Source organism: Prionailurus viverrinus, chromosome E1, assembly GCF_022837055.1.
Source record: "Prionailurus viverrinus isolate Anna chromosome E1, UM_Priviv_1.0, whole genome shotgun sequence".
Lineage (NCBI taxonomy): Eukaryota > Metazoa > Chordata > Mammalia > Carnivora > Felidae > Prionailurus > Prionailurus viverrinus.
The window spans coordinates 13261839-13274691 of record NC_062574.1 but is presented as its reverse complement, the minus strand read 5'-3'; the positions used below and the strand labels follow the sequence as shown (position 1 = coordinate 13274691).

Genomic DNA, 12853 nt, shown 5'->3' with positions numbered 1-12853 from the left:
GACCTCTGATACTAGAACTACTCTTCCTAAAGTGATTAAATGTTTCCCTTGATTCCATTTAATAAATCTGTTTTGTTTTTTTAATTTAAGGTTTATTTATTTTTGAGAGACAGAGAGAGACAGAGCATGAGCAGGGGAGGGGCACAGACAGAAAGGGAGACACAGAATCCGAAGCAGGCTCCAAGCTCTGAGCTGTCAGCACAGAGCCCGCTGTTGGGCTCGAATTCACAGACAGCAAGATTATGACCTGAGCCGAAGTAGGAGGCTTAACCAACTGAGCCACCCAGACGCCCCACTAAATCTGTTCTTAAAATAATGGTAGGGGTGGCTGGCTGGCTCAGTCGGTGGGTGGAGCATGCAACTACTGATCTTGTGGTTGTGAGTTCAGGCCCCACGTGTGGTGTAGAGATTTCTTAAAAATAAAATCTTAAAAAAAAAAAAAAGTAATGGTAAAATTCTGGCACTATTACAAGGCTTACCATTACTAATTATAGCTAGGAGACCCCAAAATGCCTATATCCCTAAAATACCTAATTTCCCTTCTTGTAAGGGTACAGAAGATATGCATAGACCTTTCACTATATGCAGATAATGTAAGACTGCTGAGCTTTGCCATATGAAGCATCCTTTCTCAAAATTTAATTAGGCCTAACAAGCTTGCCAGATTAAGGTTTTCACATCTGCTTGATGTCATGCCTTCTTCAACAACCAAAGTTCAGATGTTTTCAGAAGAGAAAAAGGTTATTTGAATCTGTGCTCACTAGGTGTTAATGGGGGAAATGAAAACAGAGAAATCACAAGGGGCATTTTCCCCATGCTAGTGTCAAGCTGACTCCATCTTGGTCCTTATCTGGTCAAGACAGCGGCCATAACCCATTGTCCTTGTATCTATACAAGCTTTGGCACTTCCTGTTCTCAGGGAGAAGAGGATGAACAGGAAATGGAAAATGCCTGGCACTAGAAAAGCATCTTTTAGAATAAAGGCCTTGGCCCAAGCTATAGCAGATGAATTTATAAAATCTAATCATGTCTCTGTTTATAATAGTCCTTTCCCTTCTCAGACTGGTCCCTTACACAGTCTCTTGACTACAATTGCATTGGTTTAACTCCAATCAGATCAGCACAGCTCAGTCAATAGCTCATAGGTGGTCAATATAAGGTTTGACTGTTATAATGGGAGTAGGATCTTATTTGTAATAATAATTTTTAAATTTTTTCTTAACATTTATTTATTTTTGAGACAGAGAGAGACAGAGCATGAACGGGGGAGGGCCAGAGAGAGAGGGAGACACAGAATCGGAAACAGGCTCCAGGCTCTGAGCGGTCAGCACAGAGCCCGATGCGGGGCTCGAACTCACGGACCGTGAGATCATGACCTGAGCCGAAGTTGGACGCTTAACCGACTGAGCCACCCAGGCACCCCATAATAATAATTTTTTAAAAAAATATAAATCCAAGGGCTGCAAATCACCTAAAACACTGCAAACTTGGACATAACTCCTGGATCCAACAATAGGAAAATATCTAAGCAAACTTACCTCTTTCTTTGCCTTCAAAGACAAATCCTCTGAAGTAACTCAAGAAATGTAAAGAGGGAAGAAGTCCACGGTAGCATTGGAAACAGAGAATGATACAATAAAGGAACCAAAAATATGAAGCAATTCCTGGAAAAAGTGATGCAGATAGAATCAGATCAGCAGAAAAGCTGATCACGCTAAAGAGCCAGTGATTTCACACAGGTAACATAAGAGGCTCCATGAGAAGTGGATGGGTTCTCCAACCAAGCCCCAGAAATTGCCAAAGGCAGAGTGGCAGGGAGTGAGACCATGGGCAAGCTGTGAGGCAGACAGTGGAGGGTACACACAGCAATCCCATTAACATCAGGCAAAGTTAACTTCCCAGAGCTCTACAAGTTCTAGTCAAAGAAATAAGGGTGAAAAAGAGTACAAATACAAGACTCCACATCACCATTGTTTCTTTTTTTTAACATTTATTTATTTTTGAGAGAGAGAGAGAGAGAGCACACGCATGAGTGGAGGAGGGGCACAGAGAGAGGGGGACAGAGTATCTGAAGCAGGCTCTAGGCTCCGAGACGTCAGCACAGAGCCTGATGTGGGGCTCAAACTTGTAAACTGCGAGACCATGACCTGAGCCAAAGTTGGACACTTAACCGACTGAGTCACCCAGGCGTTCCCCAAATCACCATTATTTCCAGACAAGATTTTCTCCTTTGAAAATCCAAGAGAATCAACTAAAAAGCTATTTAAAAAAAAACAGAGTTCAGTAAGATGGCCAGATAAGATATTCAAAAGAACAAATTTTCTAAATACAAGGTCTATAATCAGCCAGGGGAAAAAGACATTTTTCACAGTAGCAATAAAAAATATAATATAGGGGAGCCTGGGTGGCTGTCAGTTAAGCATCTGACTCTTGGCTCATGTCCTGATCTCACAGTTGGGAATTCAAGTCCTACATCGGGCTCTGTGCTGACAGTGCAGAGCCTGCTTGGGATTTTCTCTCTCTCTCTCTCTCTGTCTCTCTCTCTCTCTGTCTCTCTGCCCCTCCACTGCTGGCATGTGTGCACATGCGCGCTCTCTCTCTCTCTCAAAAATAAACTTAAAAAAAAAACAACAACAATACAGCTGGAAATAAAAGTCTTCATAAATTAAGATCTCTGAAAGAAATTATAAAACCTTGCTGCAGGGTGTTTTCAAAAATCTCAGCGAGTGGAGAAATGTCTTATTTCTGAGTAAGAAAATAATGCCGTAAAGAAAGCAGTTCTCCTCAACGTAATCTGTACATTTATTTATTTAAAAAAAAAATTTTTTTTTAACGTTTATTTATTTTTGAGACAGAGAGAGACAGAGCATGAACGGGGGAGGGTCAGAGAGAGGGAGACGCAGAATCTGAAACAGGCTCCAGGCTCTGAGCTGTCAGCACAGAGCCCGACGCGGGGCTCGAATCGACGGACCGCGAGATCGTGACCTGAGCTGAAGTCGGACGCTTAACCAACTGAGCCACCCAGGTGCCCCAACCTAATCTGTACATTTAAATTAAAACCTCAAAGGTTTTCTTTTAGGAATCTGAAACACTGATATTAAGAATTATATGAAAGAATAGAAGCAGTAGTTTTTCTTAAGAATGAAAATGTCCTATCAGGTATCACAGTTTACTGCAAAGTTATAATGAAAACTGGTATCAAAAACAGAATCCCATTTTCCTCAATGATCAGGTTGGCAAAATAGTGAAAATGTGATGATGCCCAGCTGGTGGCAATGGACACGGTGGCACTTTGATATTCTCTGAGTGGGGTTGTCAACTGGTAGAAACCTTTTGGAGGTTGTCATCATCTATCAAAAACAACTGAATTGAAGTCTAGCTGACAATGTTATATTCGTTTCAGGCGTACGACGGTGATTCAACAACTCTACATGTTCTGCTGTGCTCACCACGAGTGTAGCTACCGTGTGTCACCATACAGTGCTGTCACAATGCCACTGGTTACAATCCCCGTTCTGTACCTTTCGTTCCCATGACTTATTTCGTCTATCAAAATTTTTTTTTTTTTTTTTTTAATTTTTTTTTTTTCAACGTTTTTATTTATTTTTGGGACAGAGAGAGACAGAGCATGAACAGGGGAGGGGCAGAGAGAGAGGGAGACACAGAATCGGAAACAGGCTCCAGGCTCTGAGCCATCAGCCCAGAGCCCGACGCGGGGCTCGAACTCACGGACCGCGAGATCGTGACCTGGCTGAAGTCGGACGCTTAACCGACTGCGCCACCCAGGCGCCCCGTCTATCAAAATTTTAAATGCACGTCATCTCGGAGCCAGTGATTGTGCTAGGAACTTACCCATCGACATACCTGAAAAGCACACCAGGGAGGATACGTGTTTAGAGATGTTCATCACACCTTTTCTTTGTAATAAAAAGAAGGAAAGAAATAGAAACACCCTGAATATCCACTTGTAGGGATCTGTTAGGTAAATACAATGCAGTGTATCATGGAACTGTTAAAAAGGATGGGGTAGATCTGCAGAGGTTGCTACCGAAAGATGCCTAAAATCCATTAGATGAAAAAGTAGGAGGGAGAACAATCTATACAATCTAATTCCTTTATCCACACATGGATATGCATATGCTGGTATATGCAGAGGAATATTTTTAAAGAATACCTAAAAATGTATTAACAGTGGTTGCTTTTGGAAAGAGATTGGAGGTGGAGAGGAGAGGGAGACTAACTTTTTATTTTTTAGATACCTTTGTGCTGTTTAGAATTTATCGTTTGCATAATGCTAAAAAGTGTTCCTTCAATTGTGGTACTGGTACAGGAACAAACAGATCAGTGAAACAAAATTAAATTTCCAGAATTTATATGCATTCATAGGAATTTCACGAGTAGTAACAGCAGAATTTTAATTTATTAATGGACATTTCATTAAATGACATAGAGACAGCTGTTATTCACTGGAAATAATATAGTTAGACTCAAGGTCAACAGGAAAACAGAAACCACTCTAGATATTTCAAGCAGAAAGGGATTTACTAATGAGAGTTATGTTTCAAATCTGTTGGGAGGGCTGGGAGATAAAAACGGGAGAGTTGGTATCACCCAGAGGTCGGGAGTTGCAGGGAGGGGCCGTGCTGTCGCACTGCCGCTCAGGGGTCTGTACTCACCTGCCTCCACCACTGCTGCCGCAACCAAAAGAAAGACCTCCTATCTTTCCACCTTCCACTCTCATTCAAGTGCCTCTCACTGGAAAAATCGAAATTAGAAACCCACCTCATAGGAGTCTGGGAGATGTTTGAAGCCTTTTAGCCCCTGCGAAATGGGAGAGCGTGAATAAGCAAAAAGGAGGTGGTTATTTCAGTTAATGGTGCTGTGAAAGTTCGTTATGCTTGTGGGAGAAAAACAAAACAAAAAGCAAAACTCAGTCCCTAATTTGCACTTTATACACACACACATTTCAGAAAAAATTAAAAATTAAAAAAATAACGAAAGCATCTGAATTAGATCAAGAAGACAAGGATATCTTTCTACATTATATACTGATACACCATTTAATTTATTGCAATGACTTTTATGATCCATGAAAACAAAGACTGTTCCATTGCAGGGTTAAAAGTGGGGAGATGGGGCCAAGTTTTGACAGCAAGGGATATAAAAATAAAATAAGATACTAAGAGCGAAGCCGGCCTGTTACTAGGCCCTCATCTCTGTGCCCCCAACTCCCAGGCCAGGTTCCATCTCCTCCTGTGGAAGAATGCTCTCTCCTGGTGACAGTATTTACCAAGGAACAGAAGTCTCCCTGAGCAATTCACTGAGCAGGAAGCTGGGTAAGGATTAGCACGGTGCATTAAATAGATGTATTCATACATACAACAGAAATGAAATTACAGAACAGTCTTGCTTTTCTCCTCACCTTCTAGTTCCTGTTTTGGTGACCTCTGTTTTTCTACTTTTTACATTTGTTCCAGGCGTGCTTTTTTTGCATTCTGATTTGAAGTAATAGGCCACATCTTAGGATCTTGAAAATGCCAGGATCTTTTGACCACTGTCCCCCAAGATGTACTTTGTAGAACACTATGTTGGGAGACATCAATGGAAATGCCAAGAAAAAAGCATTCTTAGGCAAATAAGGTTGGAAATTGCTATACCTCCTCTTGGAGAAAAAAAATATCACAAAGTATATTTCTGTACTAAAGGCACTTCTTTAAAGGAAAATTTAATTTTATTTAATTTCAAATGTTTCCCAAGTTTATTTTCTGCACAATACACAGACACTCTGGGGACAGTGTATGGTTAAAAAACAATGTTCCATTAACAATTTGTTAGATTCTGCTCTAGATCATCTTAAAAAAAAAAAAAAAAAGTAACGACACCAAGTCTCTAGAACTTGAAGGACTAGCTGATGTTCTCTCCCAATGGATGAGGAAGCTGGTCCTAATTTTCTTCTGTGAGCAGATTCTCTGATTTCAGCGAGGCCTTCCGTGTGCTGTCCAAGTTCAGATGCTGGTATTTTCTTTTAAAAAAGCCAAACTAAAACAAAGGAGGGGAAGTCCCATTATAGACCTAAGATACCCATCTGTTTTAGAAAACCATCATCTAGTTCTCTAGAACTTCTCACACCTCCTCTGAATTTCTCCCTGATAATCCGATCCTTCAAGATCAGTCTTAAAATGCTACCTTTCCACAAGCCTTTTCATTCTCCAGTCAGAAGTGATTTTCCACCTTCCTCTGAAACCCCAAACCTCCTTAACCTTTTTTTTTAGATTTGAGTGAGAGAGCATGTTTGAGTAGAGAAGAAACAGAGGAAAGAGAAAGAGAAAGAGAAAAAGAGAGAGAGACACAGAATCTCAAGCAGGCTCCAAGCTCAGTGAGGAGCCCAATGCAAGCCTTGACCCCATGACCTAGGATCATGACCTGAGCCAAAATCAAGAGTCAGGCACTTAATGGGGCGCCTGGGTGGTTCAGTCAGTTAAGTGTCCAACTTCGGCTCAGGTCATGATCTTGTGGTTCACGAGTTTGAGCCCCGCATCAGGCTCTGCACTGACAGCTCAGAGCCTGAACCCTACTTTAGATTCTGTGTCTCCCTCTGTCTCTCTCCCTGCCCCACCCCAGGTCACAGTCTGTCTGTCTGTCTGTCTCTCTCTCAAATAAGTAAACATTAAAAAAAAAAAAGTCAGACACTTAACCCATTGAGCCACTCAGCTGCCCTGCTCCTGCACCTTTTTTTAACTTAACTAATTCTGCAAAATATTATAATTTTGGCTATAATGGATCTTAGTTATATAAAAATACTCAGCCTACTACAGACAGTATGGCCTCCTACAGCAAGAAATGCACAATCTAGGGGCAGCTGGCTGGTTCAGTTGGTAAAGCATGAGACTCTTGATCTCAGGGTTGTTAAGTTCAAGCCCCATGTTAGGTATAGAGATTACTTAATTATAAAGAAAAAAAATTGAGGAAAAAAATAAAAGGGAAACTCACAATCTACTAGGAACAGAAATAATTATAATACAGTGTGATGACTGACACCTGGAAGGGTTTACAGAAAGTAGCTCACAGGAAAAGCACATAGCTCAGAGGACTGAGGAATCTCTGGGCTGGGTCTTAAGGGAAGAGTGTGAGCAAGGTGGGAAAGGGCATCGGGGTGGGGGGAAGGCAGTATAGACAGCAAGCACACAGACACAAACCTATTTAGTTACACGTGTTTGGAGGAAAAAGCAAGACTTAAGAGTTGAGAAGGGTAAAGGCTGGAGAGTGAGGATCTTGAAAGCAGTAAAAAAAAAAAATGTCTGAACATTAAAACAGGGGAAGGAAAGTAAAGGATTTAAAATAGGGGAATGACCATCAAATCCGTTTTAGGAAAATCTCTGTATCTTAATACTTCACATGAGTAGAACTGACCTTGAAAAGGGTGATTATAATCACAATCAAAACCAGAAGGCCACCAGCACTGCTTATAAAGATGAGGCGCAAATACTCCTTCTCTTTCAGGAAGATGATAGTGATCTAGAACAAGATACAGAGATCATCCAATAAGTCTCCTAAAGCAGATGAGAAAAAAATTCCACATGTTATTTTCAGGAGCAAAATATGAGAACTTGGCAACATTCTGTATATTGACCAAGACTGATGACAGTAAGGGAAAAAGCTAAAGTTTCCTGAAGCAGCATCTAAAATTACCTAACGAGGCTTTCAGTTTCTGGTTCCACATGTAGAGAGCGTGGTAGGCGCCACTCCGTACTAACAAGTAAAAAGCTGAACAGACTGAAAAAGCAACAACTCTTCTTGGCGCCCTAAGAGAGGGGAGGATACTTGGCAAACTGCTGCCCCCAAGATTAGCAAGACAGATAGATAAATACAGGCAGTAGAGGCTTCCCAGCGCTGGGGTAGGAAAACCCAATCTGTAATTCATGAATTAATCATGAGAAGTTCAGTACTGACAACTCTCAGAGTTAAAACCTCCAGGGAACCCAGTCATGTGGGAGCCTCCACAACACTATAAGGTTTTCCTCTAGGAGCTTGACCAGATTCCTACAGTAAATACTCGAGAAAAATCCCTTGATGCTTCTGGCAAGGGGAGAAGAAAAGGAACCATTTTGAAATAGGCCAGAGCACTCTGGCCTGCCATCGGGGGAAACTAGTTAATTGGAGCGTAACCTGCTAAGAGCCTAACTGACCCAGGGTAAGAGAAATACCCAACTCTAGGTATCCTGTCCCACCTAAGGGGACTGAAAAAAAAAATGAGAAATACTTCTGAGGTTCACAGCCCAGAGGTGTAGGTTCACAGACAGGAGCATGGGCTCACTAAAAGACTGAAATCTAATCACAGGATGGTAGAGCACATAAACACTTCCTCCTTCCCCTCTTCCACACCTCACCACATCACTAAAGACCTATTTACAACAGTTCCTTTACCTGGTCCATCGTATCTGGTTATCAGGAAAAAAAAATTACCAGGAAAAAAGAAAGAAAGAAAAAATCATAAAACATATCCAGATGCAAAAAACATTTTGAAGAGACAAAGCAAGCCTCAGAAGCAGACACGGAAAGGTGTTTGAATTATCGTCAGACTTGGAATTTAAAACAACTATGATTAACATGCTAAGGGCTCTAACAGATAAAGTAGACAGCATGCAAGAACAAAGACAAAGAACAGATAGGCAATGAAAGAGAGATGGAAATCCCAGGAAAGAACCAAAAAGAAATGCTAGAGATAAAAAAAACCACTGTAACAGAAATGAAGAAAGCCTTTGATGGGCTCATTAAAAAAAAAAGACTGGACATGGCCAAAGAAAGAATCTCTGAGCCAGATGTACCAAAAACAAAAAAAAGTCCTCGAAAAGCAAAGAGAACAAAAAATGGAGGAAAAAAAATAACAACCCCTCCCCCCCCCAAAAAACAAAACAAAAACAAAAAACCAACAGCACAACAAAATTACGTAAAGGACAAAACACTTTACACTATTTTGGTCAGTCAGGAGATCTGTTAAGGATTATCTGACAGTTTTTAACAGAGGTCCCAAGGGACTGGTCTCTAGGTTTGAGAGAACACTGAAAGAAAATCAGTTTTACATCCAGCTCTGCCACTCTGTGTCCTTGGGCCCCCAGCTCATCATCTTCAAAATGATGACCTATTTTAAATGATCTCTAAGTCCTTTCCAACTCTGTTCTGACATCATTCTGACAGCTCTTTTTGACCTTAGGGCACAAACCCCTAAAGTCTGATAACACGTTTGTCCCACATGAAATATGACAAAGACACTGGTCTGCTCTTCACCAAACTAAAGTATATGTTAAGATATGATAATGCATGCAAAATGGCATCCATGAATACTACAGGTGACCCTTCAACAACACAGGCTTGAACAGTGTAGGTCCACTTATATGCAGATTTATTTGTGATATAGTACTATAAATGTATCTTTTATGACTTTAACATTTTCTTTTCCCTAGCTTACTTCATTATAAGAATACAGTATATAACATAATAATATAATAAGACATCCAGTCAACGGTATACTATTAGTAGTTAAGTCTTTGGGGAGTCAAAAGTTATACATGGATTTTCGACTATGTGGGGAGCCGGCACTTCTAATCCTCAGGTTGTTCAAGGGTCAAGTGTACTTACAGAGTTCTTATATTAGAAGCATCCCCAGCATTGTCGTCTAAAGGCTGTCTCAATCTCAAGAGTCTAAACTCTCTTCTCACTAACAGGACTCAGCTGGAAAGCTCATCGGGTGTTGCTTCCCGAGACCCATTTATGGCCCTCCCAAGCTGTGGCCAGCATACAGACCATGCCCAGAGCATGTTCCCAGGACTTAAGTGGGGTCAGAGGGCCATCAAGACTTCTCTGCCTGCCCAAAACACTGAGTCCTTTCATGCAAGTGTCTAAGCAACAAGGTCGGGGATAACTGCTGTATGAGTTGGAAAGATGGACAAATTTACTCCTTTAAGGCCTCCTCCAATTAAGTTATAAATGCTGGTTACTTCCTAGGGTTGACCCTCCAGGCAACTATTTAATTCAGACGGAGCTGAGCTTAATAGGTGTAAGTTCTGGGCCTTGACAATAGAGAGGGAGCAAAGCAACAGACAGGGAGGAAGAACAGGAAGAGAGCTGGTTTTTCTTCTATGTAAGAGTGAAGTGGGGGGGGGGGGAGGTAGCAGGGGGAAGGACTTGAGAGTATGGGTTTATGAAAATAATGAAAGGAAATCCCAAGGTCATAGTGGTATAACAGGCCAGATCTGAGTAAAAGAAATGCTCCTCTTTCTCAAAGCCTCTTCCCCTTTTCCTCTTCTAAACCCACAGGTTCCAAAGGTACCCCAAAGCTACCCTGGTAAAGGTGAAGGAGAAGCGGGACACAGGGTACCTACTGCTTGCAGCTGAACACTGAATTTTTGAATTTTCTATCAGAAATCATGGCTGATCTAAGCTAATCATGACAGAGCTATTCCCCTTTGCCAGTGACTGACATGAGATCCAGTTCTCACTGACAAGATGTAAGGAGACAGCTGCTGGGAGTTTTTAGGAAAATTTCCCTTCCTACAAAGGGAAGTTTTGCTACTGATCTCTTGCTTCTTATTTTGTATCCTGACACATGAAAACGCAGCACTTGGAGAGGTGGTAGCTTTGTGCTGGCCACAAGGGAAGGTATCACCAACACAGATGGAAGGGCACAAGATTCAAAGGAGCCAGGCCGTTGACCAGACAAACAACAGATGCCCTTATGGTACCTTAGTGGGAGTTTTCCCTTACTTGCAAATGAAACGCACTTGGATACATAGGTATTTACACTCACAGGTTCATTCTACCCTTATTGCTTATTGTCAGGAACAACTTAACACTTTGCTTAGGGTATTGAATTTAAAGAAAGGAAAATAATTATAAGGAATCTATGTATAGAAATAAAAGCCATCAGCAAGAGGAAGAAATAAATAATTCACAAATGTGCATATAAGAAACTGTTAACCATAACACCCTTTGGGAAGAAGGAGCTGGGGGCATGGGAAAGGGGGGGGAATGAAGGAACCATTATTTTTCATTTGATATTTTTCTGTAAGGCTTGGATTTTCTTGTTCTTCTATTTTTTTAAATCTAGGCAGTGGGACAATGGGGCACTTCTCTTTCCCCCATATAATTTTCTGTATTAGAAATAGTTAAAAAGAAAAGTGTTATTTCTGACATGTCTAGAGAACTGTTCGTTTCTCGTCCCCCAGGAAGGAAATCAGAGAACCTAACATTTAGCAATCCAGCTCATTTTCTTGACATCCCCTCCAGTAATGATCATGCCTGACTAAAGGGCCCACAGATGGATTCTCTCTCAAGCCAGGAGCACATCTAGGTTAAGTGTCAACAAGAATGACAGCTCAGAGTAGCACACACAGCATTTAGCCCATAGATCACAGACATTAGTATGATTTGTGGTCACACTTTTGCAAAAGAAATCCCAAGTGTTCCAGTATTTAGTTTAAGATTTATAAAAGAATTATGCATTCCTGAGTATTGTAACTGGTTAATACCATAACTAAACAATACTACACACGAGGAAGGCAATTAATGTATACAAAAAAATAATTTCTCACTTGGCAAATTTTAAAAATACAATACACTCTCAAATCAAAGTATACATAGCTGTTGATTTCAGCCTAGTTATTTCAGCTTAAGCCTCTTACTCAATTGCTTCATTTCACAGATGGAAAAATGGAGGCTGATGCTGGCTAATTCAAGGTCACAGAGGCAGCTCTTGGTAGAGTCAAGATCAGAGGTGTTAAGACTGAAAACAGGAAGAGTGCTGGTACAGGGGCTCTAAGGCTAGGCACAGTCTCCCCAGGACACTGTCCAGAACAACAGAAAACAGCCAGGGATTACCTTAGTTCTGTGGTTCTCTGCATTCAGCCCCTCATACAGAGATTTGTTGAAAGTTATTTCACCAAGGATCTGCAGTTCATTTACATCTCTCTGTAACTATAAGATAGAGGGTAGATAAAACATATTTTAGACATGGACTTACTATTTTTGAACAGCATCTTTTCCTTTATATGTGTTCCTTCTCCTGTATTCCTTTGTCTAGTTAGTGGTCTTGGCAACCACAGTTACCCAAGCAAGTATCCTGCAATCGTTCCCCAACTGCTTTTCCTTTGCACTTTACCTCATGTCACAACACCATTCACCAGCCCCGAATCAGTTCCTGACAATTCTCCTTTTTGTTCTTTCTCTCATCTGTCTGTTTTCTCCAACCCTCATTGCTACTCCTTCAGTTCAGATCTCATCATTCTCATCTGGATCACTGTGAGGTGTTACACTCGATCCTCCTATTTCCCACTTTAGAGTGAGTGATCAGGGAAGGCCTCTCTAAGGTAATGCCTGAGCTAATTATAAGAAACCATGCACATAAAGATACAGGGGAAAAGCACTGTCATGCAGAAGGGACAGCAAGTACAAAGATCATGTGGCCAGAACAATATTGGAGAAAGGACAATATCTGGAGTATAAGAAGTGGGGAGTGGCAAGTGGAGTGGCCCTGGGTGGCTCAGTTAAGCATGTGACTTCAGCTCAAGTCATGATTTCACAGTTTTGTTGAGTTTGAGCCCTGCTTTGGGCTCTCTCCTGTAAGCACAGAGCCCATTTCAGATCGTCTGTCCCCCTCTCTCTTTACCCTTCCCATGCTCGCTCTCTCTCTCAAAAATAAATATTAAAAAAAGGGGGCTGGGTGGCTCAGTTGGTTGGGCATCCAACCATTTCAGCTTGGGTCATGTTCTCGGAATTTGTGAATTCAGGCCCCGCATCAGGCTCTATGCTGACTGACAGTGTGGAGCCAGCTTTGGATTATCTCTCCCTCGCTCTTTGC

The 12853-nt window shown here is 41.4% G+C and overlaps 1 protein-coding gene across 2 annotated transcripts in view; it reads right to left on the bottom strand.

The window, feature by feature from the left end:
• Positions 1 to 5712: 5712 nt before the first annotated feature.
• ITGAE (integrin subunit alpha E) overlaps positions 5713 to 12853 on the bottom strand; it is a 72486-nt gene continuing 65345 nt past the window's right edge. For both annotated transcript variants that reach the window (XM_047832069.1, XM_047832070.1), the window contains 3 exons: positions 11875 to 11970; positions 7411 to 7515; positions 5713 to 6039 (listed from right to left, as the gene is read on the bottom strand). In XM_047832069.1, coding sequence (XP_047688025.1) covers positions 5944 to 6039; positions 7411 to 7515; positions 11875 to 11970 — 297 coding nt within the window. In that variant the 3' untranslated portion in view covers positions 5713 to 5943. The remainder of the gene's footprint in view (positions 6040 to 7410; positions 7516 to 11874; positions 11971 to 12853) is intronic.